General features: G+C 31.7%; 1 protein-coding gene across 1 annotated transcript; it reads right to left on the reverse strand.

Annotated features, from left to right (window-relative positions):
* Positions 1-457: 457 nt before the first annotated feature.
* LOC132055398 (ABC transporter G family member 35-like) lies at positions 458-11,007 on the reverse strand. The gene is made up of 22 exons (XM_059447199.1): positions 10,543-11,007; positions 9,114-9,323; positions 8,521-8,605; positions 8,258-8,417; positions 8,083-8,159; positions 7,895-7,948; positions 7,306-7,396; positions 5,731-6,032; positions 4,751-5,349; positions 4,230-4,390; positions 3,955-4,064; positions 3,670-3,823; positions 3,428-3,583; positions 3,173-3,348; positions 2,750-3,082; positions 2,383-2,673; positions 2,185-2,268; positions 1,946-2,079; positions 1,635-1,862; positions 1,356-1,527; positions 921-1,175; positions 458-827 (listed from the first exon to the last, which is right to left on the reverse strand). Exons 1-22 carry the CDS (start codon positions 10,929-10,931, stop codon positions 555-557), a joined length of 4,494 nt encoding a protein of 1,497 aa, XP_059303182.1. The 5' UTR covers positions 10,932-11,007; the 3' UTR covers positions 458-554.
* Positions 11,008-27,561: the final 16,554 nt, after the last annotated feature.

The following is a 27,561-nucleotide window of genomic DNA, read 5'->3' on the forward strand; positions in this document are numbered from 1 at the left end:
TAAGAATTAGAATAGGTACTGGTTGGTTTGATTAGCAAGGACCGTAATTCTCGAAAATGTTAGTACAGGTGGCAACTAGGACACCTCAACAATAAGGAAAAAGAAAGAATTGTGCTGTGAGTGTAGGCTAGTATATTTATAACTTAAAAAGTACCAAACTTATGGATTGCTGATTCTACATGTGAACCATATGTATTATACTCCATGAGGTAAAAAAAATAGAAATCTTATTGTATAAAGCACTAGTAATTTACAATTACATTTTGCCCTCCGGAAGCAGGGTTACCGTTTACATTTTTAATTTGTGCTATTCGATCTGAGGAGACTACGCTTGAGTTTCATGACAATGAATATTTCTCAGAGCTATAGAAATAATTACCTGCAAAACTCCTAAATACAATACATACTAAAGATCCTAAAGGTGTATTCCTTTTTTATGTCACTTCCCATAGTATACTCTTAAGGATAATATATAACAATTGCCACGAAATTTTGCGAAAAAAATAGGTGGCTTCGGGCAATATTTACAAGCCTTTGTAACTATCCATATCTATCTATCTAGTTTGGAAGTTCAATGTCTTGATAGCATAAGCGTACATAAAGGCGAAAAAGACTGCAAAACCAACCAAAACCACAGCAACTGGTGCCATAAAGTCCGGATTGTATCCAAAATGATCTTTAATGTAGTCCTTAATCATAGGGTCTGGAAATATATCTGGAACTTGGATACGATCCTCCACATCACCGTACTGTGACACAATGCAACCATAAACAGTCCATGCAACTGGACAGATCCAGTAATACCATACCCACCACTTGGGAATTCTCTGATATTTTAATGAGAAAAGTTAGTATTAGTATCGTCGTCATGTTCAAGATTATTTATATGTTTGAATTCCTGTAAAGGATAGTTGACTTACGGGTCTGGGGATGAAGAAACCCGAGAAGAGATTGAAAAGAGAATAGAAAGCGGCAGCAAAAATCGCAGCTACTTGGTGGTTCGGGGTGATAGAAACAGTCATCATTCCATAGTATGTCCAGTATAGGAAGGAGAAGAAGGTTACAAAATAGAACCAGAAGAATTTAGCCGCCGTCCACTCAAAGCCCACCATGGCATACACTATAAGAGTATAGTATGTTGTTTGGACGAGTATGTATGGTATTTCCGCAATTACCTACAAAGCCAAATGTATTATAGCAATTACTGAGACTGAGTAAGAAAATATGTCCTAAAAATATCATACGCATGCTTAGTATGTGTTAGTTTTGTCTTGTCTTTTTCTTTTCATCCTGGTGCTAGTGATTTTAGATTAGATAATCTATATGTTGTCTCAATTTTGTTGGATGATCCTTACCTGTGCCATAGCATATGGTAACGCTGAATACATCCCAGCAGCCCTTTCTCTATAAAAGACGGTTCTTTCAACGGCTACAATTGGCTGTACGGTCGAACAATTATTGATTCCAACAAACAGCACAGCTGCATACATTGCCCCGATGACTGTCATTAGATCACCGCTATTTTGTCTGTAGCACAGAAAAAACAAAGGATGGACTTAGTGATCGATCTTTTAGATTGTCTGGTTTACACAATCCCATGAAATCTATGGGTTAGTTTTAAATTAGGGATATACCTTTTACTGCCAGCGTTCCAAAAAATTGTCCCTATCAATAGTGCTGCAGCCAGACTAAAGAAGAATCTGACAAGGTTATAGTCTGGACTTCTCCAGTAAGTCCACCATTGTTTCCATAAGCAGGATTTGAACTGGCCCCATGCAGGCTGGGAATATTGTGTGGTAAAGTTTAGGTCTTTGGCTCCAGGAGGAGGTATGCTCAACTCTTTGACAAGAGCCTTATTTCGTCTGCATGAATCGATATACATTATTACAGTGTTTTATTTCAAATGTGCCAAAGACATTTTGCAGTTTCACTCATTTTGACTTACTGATGCAAAGCTGATGATCTGTAGTATTCAGCAAAATCCATTCCTAGTCGAGTTTCTGTGGAAATTGAACTCGCCTCTAGCATCCAGGTAGCTGGATTATATTTCTCTTTAATTTTTTGAACTCCTGGAATTGCCTGCATTAGATGGTTGAATTAGTACACTTTTAGGTGACACTTATAAGCAAAAAATGAGGTGGTTCTTTAGTAATTTATATGTATAATTCAGCAATCATTAAGTACCTCGAAATACTCGATAATTTTCTGAGAATGTCGACCTAACGGGCCTGCATAGATTACTTGTCCTCCTCTTTTCATAAGAAGCAGCTGGTGTGCAGAAGAAAGTAGTACATATTAGAGAAAGGGGGCTTACGGAGCTAAGAGACATTTTTTTTTTTTCAGACTGGATGGTCCGGAAGTTAAGAAGATCACGTATTTTACCTCATCAAATGCTTCAAATATATCGATACTTGGTTGATGTATTGTGCAGACGACAGTTCTTCCTGTGTCTACTGTGTTTCTCACAGTTCTCATAACAATAGCTGCTGCTCTTGCATCAAGACCAGAAGTCGGTTCATCCATGAATATAATTGAAGGATTTGCAACAAGCTCTACTGCAATGGTCAATCTTTTCCTTTGTTCTGTTGACAAACCAGTAACTCCTGGTAGCCCCACAATTGCATCCTTCATATTGTCTAGCTCAACCAGATCCATTACTTCATCCACAAAAACCTGGAAAAGGCAGAAAAACTCGGTATTTTTCCTATAAAATTATTACAGTATAACATAAGGAGGTATTGTTCCGTACCATCTTATCTTCTTTGCTGACTTCTTTAGGGAGCCGGAGGAAAGCCGAAAATATCAAAGATTCATGTATAGTTACTTGAGGTGAGTGTATATCAGTTTGTTCACAATATCCTGAAACTCTGGCAAATGTTTCTTGCTTCTTTGGAAATCCAGATATTCTTATATCACCGTCAATATAACCTCCAGTCTTACGTCCAGCTAGAACATCCATGAGGGTAGTTTTCCCTGCTCCACTGACTCCCATTAGTGCTGTCAATACTCCCGGCCTAAATGCACCAGTTACTTCGCGAAGCAATTGAAGTCTTTCCTCTGTCACTCCTTGGTCCCTCATCTCCTGAAAAAGATCATTAAGTAGGTTCCAGTTCAATCATCGGATACTCCCTGATAAGCGGATTGAGGAGCAATAAATTAGTATGGCTCTTACAGGTGGCATGTCGACAAAGTAGCTGACATCCTCGAAGGACATTGCCAGAGGGGTAAATGGCAGAATCATTCCTTTCTTTGCTGCAACACCATTTGCAGCCTCAAGATTTGCATCGTCGTTTCTATGGAGTCCAGTAGAGCTGGTACGACTGCTCATTCGTCGGATTTCCATTTCTCCTGCAAAAGAATTATTTTATTGTAAGCGTTACTGATATTCCCCAAGCATATTCTGTGATTGATGGGCTAAATAACATACTTGTCCTGTTTCCATCTGCTGCAGATAAGGATCGAGGGAGATCATCTCTTATCGACTTGTTGATTCTGAGTCTAGGGGGGTCCGTGCTTTCTTCTTGATCAGCTTCCATAATTCTGGCTTGCTCTTTGGATAGTATAGCTTGTGGCTTGTTTAGAGCTGATAGGGTAACAAAAGGTCTAATAGGTTTAGATAATACACTCAATAGCAAATACCATAGTACATTCTGAGGAGTGAGTACTTACGGCTGAGATACATAAGGACAAAGGTGAAAAGAATGTTGAAGAGAATTGTGAACCCCAGAAGAGCAGTAGCACCAATCCAGAACCATCTTCTTTCGGTAAAAACGCCAAAGTTTTTCATCACTTGCACACCCAATCTCGTAACTCCATCTGGGGCCTGTGAATGGGATTACATATGGTTATGAACTTAAGACAAATAACATTGTTTCTTTCTGGATTGCATCATGTTTCACTTGATAATATGGTCAAGAGAGGTAAGTGCCAAGGAGAACGTCGAAGCAAACTTACAAATGTGTTCATCCACCTTGGAGCAAACATTTCGTTTACAGTAAAGGCGTTGAACGCGTAGGAAAGAGGTGAAACCCAAAATCCCCATCGCCACCAGACTGGAATTGATGCTGTTACAAGTAAGCCAGCACTTTGTCAGTGATTGAAACGTTGTGAACTATTCCCCAGAAAAATCAGGCATTTCTAATTCTTTATTCCGGCTGTGATTTTCTTAATTGGTATCAAATAGAAAACAAATGGTAATATCTTCTACATGTTACTGTTCTTGAACTAACCTCTAGGCAGGATGAAACCACCCAATAAGAACACAAAAAGGAGCATGAGTGCTCCACCAGTATTTGCGATAATCATAGTCCTACAAACTCCTGCAGTGACCCTAAATAATCCAGCAGCCATTTGTTGGATCAGAAACACCAACAGTGATTGCTTGAAGAACCTGAGCAAAGGAGAATAACAGCAAAGCTAATTTTAATAGTCAGCCAAGGAACGCAAATTTCCCATTTAAAACTACCAAATCATATAATTTTGCAGTGTTGCATGCTTTGGCTAGTCCCTTAAGATCAGTTGTACAGTCAGACCTCTCTATAACAACATTTCACTATAACGGCCTAGTTTTCTTTGGAACTGACTTTTATATTATGTTATATTATATGTTTTCTATAACAACACCTAGCTAGTAGCAGCCAAAAAATATTTGGACAAGCGACACCGTTATAGAGAGGTTTGACTGTATTTGACATCTTTTCCTTCGATTCAAATATACAAATTGAAATGTGTGAAACGATTGTCGAGTTACCTGCTAGCTTCAGGGGCAAACCCGATGGTATAATATGTCATGACCATCCACACAATGGTCTCAAACACAGAAATTGGAACCTTTAGGAGCACAGTTGGTAAAGTGAAAGCCCAAGGTGGATGGAAAAGAAGGTCTCTCTGCTTGTAGAAAACAGGAAGCCTCTGTATCATAAGCGAGAGTTCAGAGAAACCATTAAACATATTGGTGACCATTCCAAATAGGAGCGCACCAACGTAGGTAGCACCGTCATCTACAGTCCTGGTGCGCATTTTGGTCCTCAAGAACACGGTTGATGCAATGAGTGCAACGATAACGATTTGTACGGTCTTGAAAATGTAAACAAAAGAGTTTCTCTTGATCAATAGCCATTCTTTGTCTAAGTTCGCCTTTAGAAGCTCTAGTTTAGGGATAGTGTACTTCTTGAATATTAGAGCTGCTGGGTGACTTCTTGATTTGTCATAGGGAACTGAGAGCTCATTTTCTATACGTAGGCCAACATGGAAGCGCTTGAATCTCTTTGCAAATTCAGTTACTGAAATGTACTGATATGGCTTATGTCTATTTGCCCAGTACTGCTCTTGGTCCTTTCTTGATGTAACCTATTCAACAAATTACATGTTAGATTATGTTGCAAATACAAAAAGAGATTCAACTAATATGCATGGCATTGTAAAAATGTTTACACTATTAACTTGTTACAGGTTGTCTGTTTTATTTTTCAGGTTAATAGATAATAATTAATGTTATTACGAGGTATGTTGCTTGAATCCTCCAAAACTGCTGCTGCACCAGTGTCTATACTCCGCTCGCCGACATTTTTGAAGGATAGCAACATAGATATGAGTAGTCAGTTACTTATCATTACATCTTTGAAATAATCTGATAGTGTAAGATTCTTTTCCATTGCTAGTGTATATCAACTTATTTGAAATAGTATGTTTTGTAGGCCCATTAGTTCTTAAGGTCCATTTGATAATTACCTCTTGCAAGAAGTCAGCAGTGCCCTTTCTTTCTGGACATCTAAAACCACAAGTTTCAAAGAACTCAAGTACATGTTCACGTGGGCCCTGGTAAACAATCTGGCCTTCAGATAAGAGAATAATATCATCAAAAAGATCAAATGTCTCAGGAGCAGGCTGGAGGAGAGACATCAAGATGGTGGCCTCTGTAAGATGTACAATTTGCTGTAAGCATTTTACTATCTGAAATGTAGTGGAGCTGTCCAGTCCAGTTGATATTTCGTCCATGAATAGTGTTTTTGTTGGCCCAACAATCATCTCCCCTGTACCAACCCAATATTATTAGCCCATTACTATTTTGTTTGATAATGCACTGCATTTTGATTGGATGTCTACAAAAATAAGTCTTATTTATTTAAGAGAGATGATTAAGGTGCCGTTTGGTCATAAATACCAAAAACAAATTCACTTTTTTTGGAATTTTTGAAGTTGGAGTTGGAGTTGGAGTTGTGTTTGGCCATAGTTTTTGAAATTGTAGTTTTTGGTGAAATGTAGTTGTAAAAAAGTGAAATTATTTTAAAAAACAAGTTTTTTGAGTTTTTGGTATTCCGGAATACAACTTCAAGTTGTATTCGGAATATTTATGGCCAAACGCCCAAAAGAGAAAAAAGAGGAAAAAAAATTCCGGAAAAAAGTGAATAATTTTTATGGCCAAACAGCACCTAAAACTATGGGAAAATACCATGGGTAGAGAGATTCGTGCTCCATTTTTGCTGAAAATAATGATATTTTTTTTCTTTCAAAACGTAACATATATACTGTATGCGCGTGCTACCGTATCAATGTATATATACAAATGTATATACACTGATACACTGTGTATATAAATTACAATACATTGTATAGATAAATGTGTATACACACTGATATATTGTATATAACTGATAACATATACACAGTACGTGCGCGCATACAGGAATAGTGCCTACATTTAGTGATACATGTATCAACGTATATCTGCTATAAAATGTAAAATATAGCTAAGTTTCATAATTATTTAAAAGTACCGCTATAAAGCTTAATTATGAAGCATAATCAATTATATTAGGTACCCAACTTTAACCTTTTCCAGTTCTCATATTAAACACGTTTTATTAGTATCATTTTGAGGTGATGTGTAAGGAACTAGTCTTAACTCTTAATTGATACTTTAGTCATTTCAGAATATAGTCAAATAGAGTTAGGTGAAGTACATTTTGGTGGTCATCCAACAAGAAAGTGCGTTAAAGTTGCGCAGACCATATGGGAGATGTCGTTTGGTAGTTTAACTCCTTTCATATTAAGTCAACAGAAGCATTATTTGGTTAAAAGTCTTTAGAAAATTGAGTATTCTTCTTCATTAGAAGGTTGATTATATGTCGCAAAATATTTAAAATTAAAAATCTTGGAAAGACTTGTATTTCAAGTTATATGTTCTGATGCCTCATTCAATGTAATTTTAACATGTTATTAGATTTTATTTCTCAAATTGTGTTTGTTATAGATAGTTACTTGTTATTGAATATAATTTAACCTGATAAGGAGTTTAGAATTAACCTGTAGTGACACGCTTCTTCTGGCCACCAGAAATTCCACGTATCATTTCATCCCCAACAATGGTGTCCTGACACACATCAAGTCCCAAAATCTGCACTTTTTTTTTCCAGTTTAGTTCACCACAAATCCAACTGCAATTCTATATTTAGTTCAGCAACTAATGTTGTGTTTGTTTACCTAACACCTCTTTCTTTCCAAAATTTTCTTAAGCTACTTTTTTTTTTACTACAGAAATAATAAGTTCTAATTAATTTAATAAATGTTAAAATTTTCAAATCAAAAAATCTAATCTCAAAGAGGTCAAAGTGGTCCATGCTCTGTAGACTTAACACCAGAACAACAGAGTTGGTGAGTATAGAAATTTGACCCAAAAAACAAAAAATGATAAATTTTCAAGAAAAGGTGGGAGGAAAGAGGAAACGGGGAAGTGGTTAGTTCAGACACATCAAAACCTAATATTTTCAAAAGTCAATTGTAAAGTTGTAAGTAAATACCCACTCCTATTATATTTTTATTGCTTTATGAAACAAATAGGCATAAAGTGAAAAGTAATGAAATTAAGTAGTGGTAGGGTCTTAGTCTCACTTACCCTGAGTGTGTAATCAGTGATAAGGCTGTTTTCAACTCCCTCCATAGCAGTTGCCTAAATTTAACATTAAAAGAATCATTAGTATATTGTTGTGAGTCTTGTGACGTCTATGCAAGTGATTAAAAAAAAAAATTAATTTCATAGAACATATAAAATGTAACATAGTTAGAATGTCACCAAAAGGTTACCTTCATGAAAAGATCGATTTCAGCCTCGGGGAAGATTCCAGCATCCCTTTCTCTCCTTGCAAGCTCCGTTAGAAGTTCTACGAATTTAAATAAATATTTTATTGTATGTGATTAACAAAAGAATATATCGAAAATGAAGCGATTAGTGAGGATTGACGAGTAAATATTAAAGTACCATAACGAGAGCCGACCCCTTGGCATCTAGCAGAGAAATCAAGAGTTTCTTTAACAGTCATTTCAGCAACATGAACATCATTTTGACTAATATATGCTGATGTTTTTTGAGGTACAAATTCCTTTAACCCATGCCCGTTGTATGTGATTTCTCCTTTAACCTGTTCCATAATTTTCATATAATTAACATGCTTGTTTAAGTTGACAATTCATTAATTTACAATAACATGTGTAAAATATGGGTTAATATGAGAAGTAACTGACCTTTAAGCTAGGGTCTAATTTTCCAGCCAAAGCCAATAGAAGGGTCGTTTTCCCAGAAGATGGTGGTCCTAATAGAAGGGTCATCCTGTAAAGATTGTGTTTACACATGTTTATAAAAACTCAGCATTGGATATGTCATGGTTACGTAACATATGACCAATTGGTTAGTTCTCATTTTCATAAAGCAAATTAAATTTAAATTTTAGTGAAACTGGAATTTTTTTATTATAGATGACCAGAAACAGTGAATTATTACTTTAATATTACACCCTCCGGTTAAAAAAGAATGTCCACTTAATCTTTATTTTTTTATTCAAAAAGAGTGTCCACTTATCAATTCAGATTTGTCTTTATTAAATGTTAAGTGACCAAATCTCAATACTTATTTAATTAGGGATAGTTTAGTCAAATCACCTATTTTTACCTACTAGTTAGTGATTTCTTAAGGGATGTGTAAATAACTAAGTGGACACTCTTTTTGAACCAGATGGAGTAATAATTTACGAGTAATTAGTACTAGCACTTACCAAGTAAAAGTATATGAGGTCAATAGTAAGAAGACTAATGTAATACTAATAATTAATTACAATTACCTAGATGGCTTGATTATTCCAGAAGCATCTTTAAGGATTGTTAATTTTGTTTTCTCCGCCAAATTAATTCCTACACAACTCAAAGCTGATTCAGCAATATTTCTGGCAGCATTAGGCAGCGAGGGAAGAGCTCTGTCACCAATATAGCAATCAGCCTCTATCGTTAAATGTTCGTACCGAACTTCTACTGTAGGAAGGGTAATTCCAACTCTGCAACCACAAAATAATATATGTATTAAAACTTAAGTAAATAATCAAATTGTTCGATATTTAGGTTTATTAGATTATAAAAGGAGTTAACTTCAATACACGGATAGTGTAAAAAAAATAACCATTCAATGTATCCGTCAACAAAAAAGTGAAATTAGTAACATATAAATTAAACTTTTAGTGCATATAAATTAAATATTTATAATATTATATATGTGGACCTGTCCTAAGAACGAAGATTTTTGTTTTCAATGGTTTGTCACATGGTACATGTAGGGTGGAGAGAACATTTTCGGCAATAATTAGCTTCATTGACTTTTGCGATGGATTTATGTGATCAATCTTTTTCTTTTAAATGGTTTCATTTTTCATACGCCTTCTTCATACATATATCAACTTTTCCTTTGTTTTTACTTCAACTTAACTGCGTAAGAGTAACAAGGATTAAATTTTCAAAGTAACAACACTAGCTATGTCTCAATCATCATAAGCAAATTAGACGATTATATGAATTTTCACTGATAATATTGCTTCATTTAAACTTGTCATAGCTAGTCCAATGATATATAAGCAAAACTTTAAAAAATGCATGTTTATTTGTGGATAGAGCGGGTCAACTATACTGTTGTGGATTTGTTAGGTTTTAAAGCATTTTGGCTTTACATGACTTAGAAAAACAAAAAAAAACAAAAAATGGTTTGGTAAGAGCAAGTTACATATTGTGAATTTGTGATGCAATGCATGTGTCAATGATTTGAAATGGTTCATGATAAGATATTGAAGAGCCCATAATTATGTGTACATGATGTGTTGTCGTTGGAGATTTGACTCGTTCTTATAATTCAACCAAATACACTTCGATAACAAACATGACTTCACCAACCCATCCCACCCACAAAAGAAATCAAATGTTTTTTTAAAATAAAAAAAACTCTCTTTCCTATCAGCTATACGATCACAATCATAATCGCTGCATAGTAAAGCTACGTGCAACGAAGGGGTTCAATTAAACTCCTGTCTTCAAACTACGTAAATAGGCTAAAAACAGAACTTCTTGTAAATTTATAAATTTTCAAATCACTTTAACATGACAAATAATTTTAACATAATGACGAATATGATTCAAAAATTGCTTTAGATCATAAATTTGGATTTCGTTTGTCCCTATTATGCCTTTTTTCACGTGAAGCACAGAAAAAGTAAAGTACAATAAACTTACTTGTCAATTCGATTCCTGAACTTTCTCAAGAACTTTTCATTATCTTCCTCAGCAACTCTAAAAAATCGATCAATGAACTCTTGGCGCTCATTCATTCCAAGATTCCTAACATCAACTTCCTTATGAAAAACTTTCTTATTCCCTTGATTCTCACTCTCAGCGAACGATTTAAGCACGGTCTTTCTCAACCGATCATAAGTCGGCAATTTCTCTAATGCAGCCCACGTAAGAGCTTCTTCATCTTCTTCACCACGTGTGCTTCTTCTACTCGGCATTGGATTAAACACATCTTCTACATTCCAACTTGCTCTACTCATCGTTCTGCTCATTGTTCTTCCCAAACTACTCCTACTACTCCCTAGCCTCCTTGGTCCCCCATTTACTTCCATTTTTACACAAATCTCAATAATCTAATTGGATAAATTAACGATTAGAATGCTCAAAATAGGAGCAGAGAAATGTTTCTCATCCAAATGGAGAATTGGAGAGACGGTTTAAATAAATTTTTGTTGTTTGGAAATTTGTGTTTGATTATTTCAAAGGAGTTGTAGTAATTGAAAGGGTCTCACGCTCTTCTAGTTGTGAAGAGGGAGTTTGGAGAATGAGTGCTCCAACAAAAATGGTGGTATTATCTAAGAAAAGTTATAGGCTATTTATATAAAAATAAAAATGGGGATAGGTGTCAATAGTTGGGTGATATGTACATACTTTACTGTAGGAGTATTTTTCTTTGATATTTTGTTTCTCTGTTTCTTATGTTATTTATTATATTATTACGGATTTCCACTTGCTGGTCTTGAATTCATTTCCAATTCTTAAATTATTCTACTACGGCAACTAAAAGTTTTTTTTTTCTGGGTTAATTTCAATCAATTGAACTTTACCATGAAGTCACAATTTTTATTTTTTTTTTGTATTCGTTAACGTCATCACTGATCCCACAACTATTTTTTGAATCACTAAAATCTAGGGTGTCAATGGTACGGTTTGAGCGTATATTTTATAAAATTTATACCATATTAATTTTTCGATTATTTTATTTTGTATAATCAAAATTAAACATTTTGAAACCGTCCCATCATCTCGGTTATTCTTCGGTATCGGTACGGTTCGGTTAATTTTTTATATTTCATAAAAAAAATGTCATATAAAAGTCATAAGTAGAAGTTGTACACGATACCATGCATACTTGTATAAGACTTTGGCGAAAAACTCTCTAGACATTTTATTGTACAAAAGGTGAAAAATCAAGAAAACATGAATCACAACAAGAATAGAGATCCATCCCACTAATATTAAACAAAGACAAGGAATTTAGATCGCACGAATGGGAAGTACTCAATTAAGATGAGACACGGCAGTCTAATAAGATTCAGTATCTGTTAAAAGAATTTAAATCATACGAGAGGAAAGATATCTAATGCCTTGTAGCTTGCTACTCAAGATCGTTGGAATGCCTTGTAACTTCGTTGGAATACCTTGTAACTAAGTGATTACTACTCGAGGTGCTAGAAATAATATAATTTCAATAGGGGTAACATAACACGTTTCGGAGTTGGTACTTTAGTGGTAATTACTTGTTGCCGACTTGTAGTCATTTCCATCACCCTACACGACGAAAAATTAAATGTTTTATTAATTTTAAACTTAATATATAAAATATATTTTACACATAAATGTATTCGGTACGGTTGGGTATTTTTTCGATTTATTTTTGTAAAATGAAAAACCTACGCAATTTTTCGGTACGGTTAAAAATTTATATAAAAAACGTCTGTTTTATTAAAAATCCTAATAATTGGTTTGGTATGATTCGGTTCGGTCAGTTAAATTGGTTTTTACAAAATCATTGATACCCCTACTAAAATCCACGAAGTAGCACTTAAAAGTGTGGCGTAGTGGTTAATAAAATGAGCAGGTTCAAAATTTTAGCATAAGCAAAAATAATTGGTGATTTCTATCTATTTAAATCTTGATGAACAAAGTTATGCGATAACGTGTTGAGACTATGCGTTAATTTGTTAGGAAATATAACTCACTGTCAAATTTCGGCAAAATGACAAGTCATTGCCATTTCAATTCCCTTTATTTTAAAGATCTAGTTTGTCATAACCGTATTTTAAACTAATTGATAATTACAAAATTGATAATTACAAAAATCATTAGAACTAAAGTATTATGGATGTCGACTTGGTGGTCCTGATATTATTAGAATAATGTACAACTAGCAACACAATTTGAAATTAAACACATTACTCTATTTCCCCTCTTTTTGTTGGGTTCGAAAGATTTGAATTCAACGATGAAGGCTTAGTCCACTTGCAAAACGATGCTTCGCTGGACTAGGCTTGGGTTGGTGATGGTCAACATGGTCAACATAATTCTACACTGCTTCCCGGAAATTACATACTCCTTAAATTCCAAATTATACAACAACCTCGATTTACGAGATTGAACTACGTGAGATTTACCAAGCATTTAAGATGTATTTTTGTAAATTGATATGAAAAAGTTAAAATTTATAATAATACTTTTCATGTAATTTTTAAATATATAAACTTTAATCTCAAAATATTAAGTTAAACTAATTCAATTTAGGTCAAAGTTTATTAAAATTGACCCTCGAAAAATAAATAGTGTTACTATTGGGACGGAGTAATACCATTCGGTGTCACTATTCTACCAACATTGGGTTCTCCAAATTCTTGTTTTTATACGTGCATGTTTGTTATTATCTGCATGCTTGTATTAATTTTCTCAAGACGTAAGATGATTAATTAGATAACTATATATATTAGCGATTTGTTCTAGATAGAAAAACTTTTTAAAACGAATATGCATGCGGCTTTCCAATTCAAAGTATTATATTCAGTAGATTAAAATATTGAGAGAAAAAATCGCAAAATAGCATATTATATTGTGAATTGACTAGTTCTTAAGGTTTAACACGGTAACACAATATTTTCTTTTATTTTTTTTGGAATTTAAGTTATATTGACAGTGTAAAGATTTATATATACACTATTAGTGAAAGATTAGTTCTCGGTGTACATACTTACTAATTAAGCTTTATCAAGATATTTATGTGTAGCTACATAATAATAATAATCTAGTTGTATAAATATTTCTTACAATGTCAGTACACCTTAAACTTTTTAAAAAATTACATATGGATAAGAGGAGAAAATAGTGAGGAAAATGCAATATTGACTGATTAAAGAAAGAACAGATTGATGTTGTTTGGTTAATCAGCAAATTAAATAATCTAAATGTAATTTGTGGAACCCTACCCACATGGTGGAAGTAATTTGTGGAACCCATCAAGTCAGCAACCTTAATTATTTTAAGTAATGCAATATTGACTGATTCAAGAAAGAACAGATTGATGTTGTTTGGTTAATCAGCAAATTAAATAATTTAAATGTGATTATTTGAAACAGCCTGCCGAACCCCACTCCTGATTCCCTCCTCCTCCCCGCCTCTACATTATCTATTTTATCAAAAACCATTTTCATAAAAAGTTTGCAAAGTTGCTTAAACATATTTAATTATGTTAAATGGTAATTTAATTTGGCTAAACTACTCAAAGCTAAACTTCTATCATTTAGGAGCGAAGGTCTCTGATTTTTCTTTAATTAGAGGAGAGTTCGATTATTTAATTCATTAAATTAATTAGAAGGTACGTCTAAATAATTGAAATTTTCTTTTCTTTGAGGAATTTTTTATATCTTTTCAGGCATTAGATTATTATTAAGATAAACTATCAATTCAAGTAAACTAAACATCTAATTTTAAGGACCCATTTGGCCATGAGAATTTTTCAATTTTTTTTTTTTTAAATCAGCGTTTGGCCATGAAAATTTCAAATACAACTTGAAGTTGATTTGGAATTTGGAAAACACCCAAAACCTTGTTTTCACTATTTACTTTTGACCCTCGCTTTTGTTTTTTCTTTTTCAAATTTTATCCCTACATTTTTATTTTATAAATTTGACCCCATTAATATCACCCAACAACCCGGGTAAATACCCAACTTCATCATTTCTTGAATATTTCACCGAATTGAATATTTCCCAGTTTGTTTCTTATTACTAATATTTTTCTTTTCTAGATGTGGAAACAGTAATATATTGCTTCAAGTTTAATTTCCGTTCTATTCTTTTATATTTTTAAATTCATTTTCAGACTTTTTGAATCTATTATTGTTAAATCATAGTAAAATTAAAATTAAAGAAAGGTCGGAAAGGAAGAAGAGGAAGGGCGTGGGGAAAAAGGTTGGAAAACTAGTGGATTAAAAAAGCCTAAAAACAGCAAATAAAGCAATTCTTTTCAGCCAAATAAATGAATTATTCGTTAATTATGCCTGTGAGAATTTGTTTACATTACCAGTTTGAAGCCAAATAAAAGGGCAAAATTATGTAGGTCAACCAACATAAACTTATCATTTCCTGATGAATTTTCATAATACATACAAATTTTATTGAGACGTGTTTACCTAGTTATGCGTTAGAAGTATTTGGAGTTAAAACGTAATTATTATTATTTGTTGGATAAAAAAACATGTCAAAAGAAGAAAGAAATACTACCCTAGTGTGAAAAGTAACACCTTATTTTATCTTCTTCCCAATTACCCCACTTTACCTTTTTTCTTTCTTTCTTTTTTGTTAATTTGTTGGTGATAAAAGATATATAAGCACCCTCCATCTCCAACTCTAAGCACTAGAGTTAATGAGTGAAGTTTTATATATTGCATAAAATAATAAGGATTAACGAATGTAGTTTGAATAGAAGAAGAAAATAATAAGGATGACAAATTCGGGTAAATTAGTTAAGTTGGGTGATTTTGCTAGTTTTTAGAAATTGAAGGTATAAATCATATTTCACGTGTTTTAGGAAAAACAACCCAAAATTATTTGCAAAAACTATGACCAAACACAACTTCAACTTCAAAAATTCCCAAAAAAGTGAAATTGTTTTTGGTTTTTGGTTGTTATGGCCAAACGCCTACTTAGTATATATGTAACACCTATAGCATATTACATAATTAAATTTTATAATTATATAGGCCATAGTAAACATAAAACCACATGAAGCTTGTTTGAAAAAAATTACTCCATCGATCCCATTTTACGTTTAATGAGATGTTTTTATAGACACACAAATCTTATGGCATGTCTAAGAATACAAATTTCAAAAAATTTATAGTCACACAAATATATTATAAATAGTTAATTTGCCCGTACATTGCACGATCATGAATGACCTCATTGAACTGCAAACGATCCTTCTCCAATATTTGAACATTAAAAATAACAAAAGACACATTGTTATAAAAAATAAAAAAATTGATAGTATTTCAACTAAAGTTAATGTTAAAAATAACAAAAGGCATATTCTCGTAAAAAATCATCTATGTTGAAGATATTCCAACTTAAATTAAAAGATAATGAATGATATAAAAGTATTACTCTTTAATCAATTTTCCCCCCTATATATTTGTATACATAAAAAGAATGGATTCTTCGTCTTCACGGCGTATTCTATACATCTTCAACAAATTTATGAAATGATCTTTCAGAAAATTTAGTAGAAAAATGAGAGATTAAATTATTATAATACCAAAAACAAAACAAAAACAAATATATAAGTAATATACATAAAAAATCTAGAAAAAATGCTTAAGACAGAAAACCTGATATGGATTAAGGCATTAATTACATTTGTACTTACTCAATGGTGGAGTCCTTGAGGAGAGAATATGTAACGCTTATTTTAGCCTATTAGTCCTAATTAAAATATTATAAATATCAATCGATCTCACTTGTATTGTGCACAACAAGCTTCATAAGGCCATTGAAAAGAGAGTGTCAAGTCTTCATTTCAGAATTTACGTTGTGTTGAGAAACATTCCTTGAATTTTATTCTAACTTTAAAGGTACTACACTTTTGTCTTCATAAACACATTGAAGAATAATTTTCGATTAGTAAACCTTACGCAAGTGCGTGTGAAAACGTAAGCTCATTCTTCAAATGTTTATTATAGTATAAAAAATTCTCCCCTATTCAACATGCTTTTTTCTCTTTACCAAAATTTTAACTTAAAAAAAAAAAAAAAAAAAAAAAAAAAAAAAAAAAGCTCTCTCAACAGCAATCAAATTGTCATTTTTTCTTCTTTAAATTTTTTGCAAAATTTTGATGCTTCAGCAAAATCCAGAAATAAAAACATGTTCTTTCCCATCATTAGTTTCTCTTATCATTCATATAGCTATTAAGAAAATTAAAGAGAAAAAGAAAATCTTTGGAGTGACACTATATATGTACGCCAGAGAATAATAATACCCAAAAATAAAAGCCGTAGCACTGTTAAAAATCAATACATAAGAGTACATATACAGAAAATAAAAATCATGTACATAATAGTGTCAATGACCCCAAAGAAGATAATTAAACTACAAATGTAATTCATCAACTTTGTTACCTTCTTTACTGGAAATTCTAAACACCTCAAAAAGCCTACTGCTTCTCCAAAAGCACTGTCTGAAACAACATCATATATTAATAATTAGGTTAAATACAAAGGAAAAAATACGTATTGATTCTCAGTAAATGACAGGAAATGACAGCGTATGGGCAAAGTAATGTGGAAGAATTTAATATAAAAGTAAAAAAGTACTGATAAAGGAACGTGAAAATGACAGCATTAGAAGTAATGGAATTAGAAATGGATGAAGATGAAAGTAAAAAAGTTAGTAATGGCATTGTATGAATGAAAGGGGCGTGGGTTTGTGGTCTAGGATTAGATGGGAATTAATTAACTAATAACTCAGGAGAGAGAAAAGCAAAACTGTTGGGAGACATCGTTTGAAAATCAGACGCAACTATCTGGAAAGGAAATGTCGAGTATTTTTTTAACTAATTAATTAATTAATATAATAAAGGCAAAAAATTGAGAATTAAAATAAGTGCAAATGCTGGGCTTTTAGGCTGCCACATTAGCGGACCTATGTCCTGCTTTTATATATACATACATAAGATAATATGCTTAGTACCAAAAGTTTCTAAAGCTTTCATCTCTTTCTTAATCTCCATGCGGATTCTAACTATATATCACATAAACTGGAGCTGAGAGAGTAAAATATATTGAAAAGATTGTAAATTTATCTAAAACAAAGATTCCTTTAGCGGACCTCTATTTTAGAAAGAAAAAAGAACTCCCCATGAGTCCCAACTATCATAAACACAAATTATTTATGAATAGTATTTGAATAATTTGAATCTGATTGTTACGTTGAATCTGATTATAATTGATCTCAATCTGGTAACTGTCAATACTAATTATCATAAAGATGAATGGATTTCATACAGTTGCTTCCAGTTTTGTTTGAGATTGATTGATATATACATGAGCATAGAATTTAGGGAAGCTGGTTAAGATACTTTAGGACTAGTTGGATAATCTTTAAGACTAGCCAGTTAGATAATTCGACATTTGGACCAGTAATATATCTTGTTCTTTTATGAAAATTTTAAAGCTTAATTTTCAAAATTATGTTATTAATTGGTGTCAGTGTCTACATTTACATAATCAACGAAATATATTAGTAAAAGCCGCCACATTGCATTCGCTTGGCGATTGGATTCTCCTTCCACAACCACCATATGATGACATGCAAATTGCGAATCCAACGTTTAAAAAATTAATAATTTATAGAAATATTTTGTTGTATCTTGAATTGTTAGTTCATTAGAGAGAATTATAATACAAATTTAGAGTAGATGAATGGAACTATCGTAATGATTTATGAGGGAAATAATACAAGAAAAGTTAGATGGACAAAATAGGTTAATTTTATAACAAAGAGAAGTAAATTAAAGCATGTGGGTCGCATATATTATCTAATAAGTAAATTAAAAATGTATTAAAAAATACCTACTTTTGGTCTTTTAATGGCACATTAGTTTATTGGTTGTTACATTTTTGGAAACACCTACTTTGCAATTTGGGAGCACCTATTCCTGTTTTCATTAATGGTCACATTTTTTTTTCTTCATAATTGGGAAATAAAAACAAGTAAAAAGGAGAAAGAAATGCATTTGAAAATTATCCTTGACAATTGAACTTGCCTAAATGAGACATATAAGATGAGTATCATAATTACTGAGTGTCTAATTTTCTTTACCCCCCATGGGAATGGCTTCCTCCTCTTATGTTAAGCAAAACAAGAATTAGCTCCTCATTTAAAAAGCACAACTACTTCTTCGCATGCAGAAACAGAAATATACTTCTAGAAGAATACAGGTAAAAAGCATACCCTAATCTAGAACTGGTTCTTATTAATGAGCTATAACAGACTAAGTAATTACCTACTTTAAGATCCCATAACCCTTGTCCCTTGGGCACCAAATTTTCATAGACCATAGCCTTTCCGTCCTACTCCTCATATGAGTAAATGCATTATGTATGCACCTGCAAAGTCATCACTAAATCTCTGTGAAGTTTGATCTCATATTGAAATGTTATTCCTTTCGCTTTGTCATCTATTTACCTCAATTAAATTCAGTTGGATATTCTAGAAGCGCAACATGGCATGCCCGGAAGCCCTAAAATATATACGAGGGAATGAGTGAACATAGCCCTTAAATTTTAAGTAGATCAATAAAATGATTCTGCAAAATTAATTTTTTGTGTGTTATTTCTATATATAAAAATAATTTTTTTTATAAACCAGACATAAAACTAAATTTATTTTTACAAAGGGTATACATACAATTCTCTGGGCTGTTTTGAATTGTTTTTTTGAGGCGGAGTCATACAAAACGATCTCTATCTTAAATAGAGGCGGATCCAAGATTTAAATTTTGTGGGTTCAATCTTAAGATTTTTAGTATTGAACCAATTACATTTTAAAAGTTATGGGTTCATATCTACTATATATTACAATTTTAATAATTTTTTACGCATAAATTTATGTTTCGTGTCGAAAGTTAGGAGTTCAATTGAACCCTCACTTAATAGGCTAGATACGCCCCTGCTCCCAGGTAGGGGTAAGATACCTACATTTTACTTTTCCCAGACACCATTTTAATTATGAGATTATCCTGGATATGTTATTGTTGTTTTAGTAGTAGTAAAGGGCTACATACAACCTAATCCCTAAAAATACTTACCATTGTATTCGAGTTACAATTTTCTTTTAATTCCTAAATAACTTTCGTCATTGAGTGTCAGTTATGTTAGGTATATATTGTGGCTAGTAAGTAATTTTGTTTGCATTTTATTCAATGAGATCGAAAACACGTTAGTTGGCGGAGCTTTGACTATGAGAAAATTCTGTATTTTTTTAGCACAAGATACCAATTTGTTCACACTTACTAAGGGAAATATTTCAAATAGGGAAGATACAATTAACCTTTAGTGAGTAGTTGGGAATGATGTAGATACTGCTTGCATTTCCAACATGTAATCTTCTTATGCTTGCATTTCCAACATGTAATCTTCTTACTTTTCCATCAACTTTTGCTCGAATAGGACGCAGATAATAGATTTAAGTCAAAAACTAAAAAAAAAAATTAAAAAATAGAAAGAATGATACATTTTATATTCAAAAATAATTTTATTTTAAATTTGTATTAACTTTTAATGTCATAATTTATAGCTACGACAAGATGGGGTTGCTCAGATTGTAAGCACCCTCCACCACCTATCGGAAGATTGTGAGTTCGAGTCACCAAGGGAGCAAAAAGGGAAGAGCTCTTAGGGAGAGGGGTAAAAAAGAGTTTATTGCTACAAAAACATCATAAATTGTTTAAAGACAAATTTCATATAATTTTTATTTCTTTTTTAAAATTCAAATCTAGTCAAACAAGTTTATAAATTTTTTTAAACGGGAGGTACCACACCAGAAGTGCATATAGCAGAGTTCGACGTATACTACTTTTTCACTAACTCGTCTCATTCCAATTTATGTGATGGAGTATTGTTTAACTTGACAAAAAATATAAGAAAAAAAATGATTTTTGAAACCTATAGTCTAGAACAAGTCATAAATATTTATGTGACTATAAATCATTTTATTAAAAGTAAGATCAAAGATGTTCATCTTAAAATTAAATCATTTTTAATACAAAGAAAAAATTTAAAAGTAAAATGCATCACGATTATTAAATTCGTGAGTTGTTAGTCCAAGTTACGGGAATAAGAGCCCGTTTGGATGGGCTTATTTTAAGTGGCTTTTAAGCATAAGCCATAAGTTAGGAATTGTAGCTTTTGACTTATTTTGGTTATTTTGACTTAAAAATAAGTACTTAAAAGCACATTTTTACTTTATCCAAACACTACAAAATGACTTAAAAGTTGTTTTGGGTTAAAAGCACTTAAAATAAGCCAATCCAAACAGGCTCTAAGTCTGCCGTTTTACCTAACTTTTCCAATCGTCATATTTGCTTTTGTTTACACACTGAAAATTACGGAAGTGTTAGATACATTAATTCCAAATCATATCCTATATATTCCTCTTAATTATGTCTCTTAACATTTGTGTTGTAGGTCCTTAAATGTTCTTAATTACTCCCATTTGAAGTAAAATATCTATTTGAAAGGAACGCATATGGGTTAAAATTGGAGAGTATGTAATACTATGTTGGAAAATTATTTTACTGTTATATTTTACCTGATATAGTGATGAATATTTTGTTTGATAAAATCTGATGACGTTACCAAGTTGCCAATTCAAGATGCGTATGAAGTTTCTTATAAAGCCCCTTTAATTTTCACCCAAAAGAAAGAAAACAGGACAAATTACATAGCTTCGCCTTTTCTTTGAACACGTTTCTTTTTTAAATGGACAAACATATATTGTAGTGTCGTTATCTTTGTCTCTCTGTGGAAGATGCACTTCAGCTGTTGAATTTGTTGGAAAAATCACAATAATTTTTAAGAGTATTTTGTTAGTCTAGATGTAGAAAAAAAAGAAAAGAAAAAAAAATGTAGATGTATGTCTAAAACAATCAGTAACTTTTTAAATATAAATTAGGAGCATAAATAACCCAAAAAAAAAATATATATATATATATATAGAAAAGGAAATCCAGCATACCAATAAATAAATAGAAGAATCTTTTCTGTTTTTGTGTGTTTTCAGAAGGCATTGTTCAGCATTTATGGGTAATTAAAGTAGTAAATTATGTTATAATGGCTTAAATTAGTAAAAAGAATCATATAATTACATTAATGGCTCAACCGAGTCTCAAATTATGATCCATTCATATAGATTATGACATGTTTAAATCAAGAAACTGAAATTGCACATATATGTGACTTGGATTAGAACTCACTCGCATGAGTCAAATCCATCACTTTTGCCAATTTCTTGTGCATGCGAACCCAATTTCATTACTAGCTCTTTGCTAGCTCACTAATGGACAATCCTTTTTTTTTTTAAAAAAAAAAAAAAAATAAAAAAATGGGTAGTTTTAATTATGCGCTTTTTCTAAATTGGTTTAATATTCATAATTGTTACACAAACAAATGTATAATTAATTAACAAGATGCGATAATACATTTCCTCTTATAGTGAAAAATAAATTAAACAAGCGACTTAATATGCTTGATAATCTACCTTCTACATTGTCAAGTGAGGCGTACGAAGTTCAATAGGTACGGTAACCGCATGAGTATATGAATGATTAGAGAAATATCGTTCACCTACCAAAGTCATATTATAAAAATAGTGTGAAAAGGGATGAATATGAAGACCCTTTCAACTATAAGTTCCAATTAAGTCTTTGTCAGAGGTAGGTAAGTTCTTTTTTTTTTTTTACTTTCGTCTTTATTCTTAATTTATACAAACACTGTTCACTTTGATACTTAATCATCTCCTTAAGTCCCCCAAGGTTAGACATTGGATTTTGTTTGTTGAATTATCGCCAAAATGAGTTGTTAGATACCCGCCCCTCTCTGTGTCATAAGCCATCATTATGAATTTTCAAACTCTCAAATCTCTTAGTAATTTATCCATTATAAAATCTTCGCCCCTCTCCCATTTTTTTTTTTCTTTATTTCATTTTATGTGAAGATGTATAGTTAAGCATGGAGTTTAAGAAATCAAAGAAAAGTTTTGACATAATATTTTAATATATGTAAGTAGCATAGTTATTCTTTTAAATGATCTGTAGTACCGGTAAGAGTTTCACATATTTTTTTATTTTCTCTCTTTTTTACTATAAAGGAATGAACGTAACTTCTATATTAAGTAGGTCCCAACAAGTCAAACAATTACAGTTAAAATGAAAATACTAAAATTAATCGGTTTCTAAAAAACACATATTATCATTCTTTTTTTAGGAGATAAATAAAACTTTAGTGTGCGACTAAAATAAGGCAAAAGGGGAGCAAAGGCAACTCATTCTCGAGTAAGCAATAAGTCATTAACCTACATTACAACTTTTACTGTACTTTGCAGGAGTAAAGAAAATGTTCCGATTTATCTACTTCACTTCTATTGAAACTCAAAAGAAAAAAAAAATACTTTAAGCAAACCAGCCTATCCTTTGTATAGGGCTTATAGAAACAAAAACAATAAATGGACTAGAGAATACAATCGCACTATAAGCCTCAATTGAACATATCAAGAAAGCTCAAATTGACATCACTTGAAACCTATTAGGCCAAAAGTTCAACAAAAGTCAACGTACTTTCAGTATTATGAAAGAAAAGAGAATAGTTTCAACATATAAAACAAAAAGGAAAAATCAATGTGAAAGTTATGACTCTTACATTTCAAAATTTTCTAATAGCAAAGCTACTTTTGCTACATTTATTTTATTTTTATGGTTCATGGTCTCAGTTTCCTCTCATTTTTCCTCACAAAGTCACAACTTGTCTTTGTTTCTGTTAGAACGTCTGTGACTAAAAAATCGAAGTAGGTGAGCTTTGTATGGTTCTTCTTAAATTTTTTATTAATCCACCATTTTTCAATCAACTTCATTGATGACGAAGTATTATGCAAGAGTTCAAAGTTTAGGAGAACTTGTTGGGCATGTCACGAGGATTGAGCCATCAAGTTTGTTGAGATCTTTTGACTTTCCACTACACACATCAATAATTGTTGCATGAATCCAAAAAGGAAAATCAATTGTCATAAAAACTTGATTCGAAAAACCAAAAAAAATTGTTTAGACTCTAGACACGTACGAATGTGAATTTGTTTCTTCTACTATGACACGTCATATATATGCTTTCTTATCCTTTAGTCTTGGCCCCAAGAGGGAGAGACGCAAATATCATCTCCAAAGATCCGCTGAAACTTTTTTTAAAAATTAGTGTTTGATTATAAAAATTTCAAATATAATTTGAAGTTATAACTGGAATTTGAAAAATAAGAAAAATTTATTTTAGTTTTCATTTATTTTTGAGTTTTTAGGGAGCAAACACAACTACCTCCGGTCCAAATTAATATTGGATTTAGTCTCAAAATAGTTGAAGTTTTTTCCTCTCTTATTATAGTTTTTCCTCACTCTTAAAAGTCACAACTTGTCTTTATTTCTGTTAGCTTCTAATAAATCAAACCAAACATCGACAGAAATATTTCATGCACTATAAAATAATTAAATCCGTTAACTAAGTTCTTAAATAGGATGAGCTTTGTATGGTTCTTCTTAAATTTTTATTAATCTTTATATTTTTCATCATTTTTCAATCAACTTCATTGACGATGAAGGATTATGCAAGAGTTCAAAGTTTGGGAGAAATTGTTGGACATATTGAGGTATCACGAGGATTTCATGTATGATGAGCCATTTTTAACAGTTGAAAATATTCATCTTCCTTTGATCTTTGGATTGTTGGAATAGGTCCTAGGAAACACATCAATAATTGTTGCAGTTCTTGACTCCAAGAGAGAATAACTTTGTGAGTTTGTTTACTGCTATGGTTGCCATTTCTTCTTATGTTTGTTTTGGAAATTTTTTATATATCTTCTTTTGTTGGTGGTCACATATAAATGTTTTGGCCAACCCATTGGACCGACCCAGAGACAACGACACGCCCACTCTTTTGTAGGGGAGGATTGTCGAAAATCGTTATGTCATCCTTAGCCAATAAAAACTTGATTCGAAAAACCAAGTTTAGACATGTCAGAATGTGAATTTGTTTCTTCTACCATTACACGTCATATATATGCTTTCTTATCCTTTAGTCTTGGCCCCAAGAGGGAGAGACGCATGAAAAGTGTATCATCACCCTCATATTATTAAAGATAAAATGAGAAGTTTAGGTTCAGCTATTTCAAAACAAACTAAAATGAATAATTAAATGAAACATTTGGCGTAATTACTACAACTACTTTAAAACACTTTTTTTGCGTCTAATTTTAAACAACATGTTCGTTCGTGGAAATCGATATTAAAAGAAAACTAACCTCGAACGAGATCTTACAAAATGGTAAAAATCTTTTGAAATATGATGATGATGTTCAGTAGTGTTGAAAGTTACAAGTGTTTATTCTTACCATAAGTACTTCTTGGCCCAATTGTGAATCTATTTGAAATACAAGGGCCTAGCCCCTCTAGTTTTGGTTTGTCTAGGCTTTTCTTTTTGGGCCTTTCCTTTTGGACTGTTGAGATTCAAAACACAATGTATTTTGGGCAAAATCGCAAAAAATATTTTATTTAAAAATAATATATATATGTAAATTCTATCCCTCCGGTTTTTGCCGTGTTTTTTTTAATTTAATGACTAGTGTTTAGCGCGATGCGCTTAATAAACGTAATCACAAATATACAGGTTTATTGAATATTTTAAGATTCATCTTGTTATTATAAAATTAAATGGTATTATAAAGTTTACATGAGAGAATGTTATCATATTTAATACATTTCTAATTTAATACTTATGAGAAATAAATCAATATATAAATATAACTATGAGTAAAAAGTCTATAACCATAATAAAAGTTTAAATTTATATGCTTTTGTGAAAGAAGGGCAACCTGATGGAAATAAATTTTAATATACTAATATTTATACGTATGTCTGTAAAGTAATCCCTAGACCAAAATTTAAAAAAAAAAAAAAGAGGGATACTCTTAGAGGCCTTCCCTCAAGTTTGGTGTAATAATGCTAACTTCCCTTATATTTTACGATATTACAATTATCTTTCCTATTTTGATTTATTATAACAATACTTTAATATATTTATTATTAATGATAAAAAAATATGATTTGAATAATTTAACTTTCTATGATATATTGTATTATTTAATTTATTTTGTAAACATATCTTATTATTTAAATTCATCTCCGTCCTTCGAAAAAATCGCAAACACCGCCGTGGCTCCGTATGATTTGTTCTAGGGTTGTCTTAGGGATCGTTTCTCAGAAAGAGATTAAGTTATTACAATTCTAATAAGATCTTAATATCTTTCTTTATCTATTATACTTATGATTTTCTTGTTCTACTCCTTTAATATTCACTACTGATTGAGACTTCTTCTCCCACTCTTTTCCATATATTTGAGCTGAAGTGCATAGTAATAATAAAAGGAAATAAATATGAAAAAAGAACATCTAATGTTATAGGCTCCTTAATATTCATTCTATTTAATTTTGACTTGAGCATAAATTCAACCATCTTCTTCGATTTCTTTTGAAACTTCATGTAAAGTTTCAATGAACTCACTTTGTCAATTGTTGTATATTTCATTTTTAAGGTCCATATCGGATGCTTTGTGTATCGGGTTGTCCTTTAGATAAGTTGATACCTTTTCATAATAAAATAGTAATATTTTTCTCCATCTTCCATTTTTATTCAACAAAACACAAAAACAAATAAAAATAATAAAGAAAAAGTTTGACAAAAGAAATAAGTCATAAATTTAATGCAAGATCACTTTCATTTCATTATTAAAGTAGTATAATTTTTTCATCACTTTTGTCATTACTATGTGAAAAGTAATTATAATTCCCTTCTCATGTCCCATAAAATTAATCAATACTATTTCTTAAGTATCTACGGGTCTTCTCTTCCTAACTATTTTTTGAAACCCTTGTGTCCAAAAATTTTTACTTAAGAAATCAATTGGTGATTTCAAGATAAAGGATCAAGTAAAATCGCCATGTTTAAATTTTAAGGCAAAAAAATAAGAACAACAAATCTCATAGAGAGAAAATCTTCTCGAATGAGATTCAATGCATTTAATAGTGGTAAATATAAAATGTTCCTTTTAAATTAGGTCAAATTGTACTTTTAATCTCTTTTTTATATGAGTTTCGAACAAACAAATCTAAATATAATCACCAAATAATAAAATTATTACAAATTTTAAAAGTTAAAGAAACATTGGGAGACATAACAAACAACAAATTAATCCCACAAAGTGAGGTATGGAAGGGAGACATAACAAAATAGAAAAATGGAGTGTCTTTGGCTATGATTCAATCTCGAAAGCCCGGACTTCACAAAAGCCACCGACTCTTCCAACTACATGAATGAAAGATACTTAAAAGTAAAAAATTGAAAGTACAAAAAAAGAGAAGGAAAATTATTCATCTATAGCCAGGGGTGGATCTTTCGATTGGGAGTTCTGGGAACCCACAATGTTTGCCCCACCCTATGGATGTAATTGTTGAATATATAAATATATTTCGATGGAACCCACATCAAAGATCGTTCTTTGGTCCGATGGCAAAGAATCCAATTTGTCCATGATTAGGGTTCGAAACTTTGGGCCGTTTTAAGTCTGTTTCATTTTTTTCAGTTCTATTTCTCTTTTCCTCATTAAAAATCACAAAAGTCTAATTAAAAGAGACCATCCAAATATGTTGGCCCAAATCTCGGCACTAATTCATTCTTCTTCTTCCTCATTTTTTTTGGTTGTTTTCCTCTTATATTGTAATACAATTTCTCACAATTTTTTCTAACCATTTCATGACCCTTGAAAATGGTTATATATATATATATATATATATATATATATATATATATATATATATATATATATATATTTGATATATATATCAGGA

The sequence above is a fragment of the Lycium ferocissimum genome, chromosome 5 (assembly GCF_029784015.1).
Source record: "Lycium ferocissimum isolate CSIRO_LF1 chromosome 5, AGI_CSIRO_Lferr_CH_V1, whole genome shotgun sequence".
Lineage (NCBI taxonomy): Eukaryota > Viridiplantae > Streptophyta > Magnoliopsida > Solanales > Solanaceae > Lycium > Lycium ferocissimum.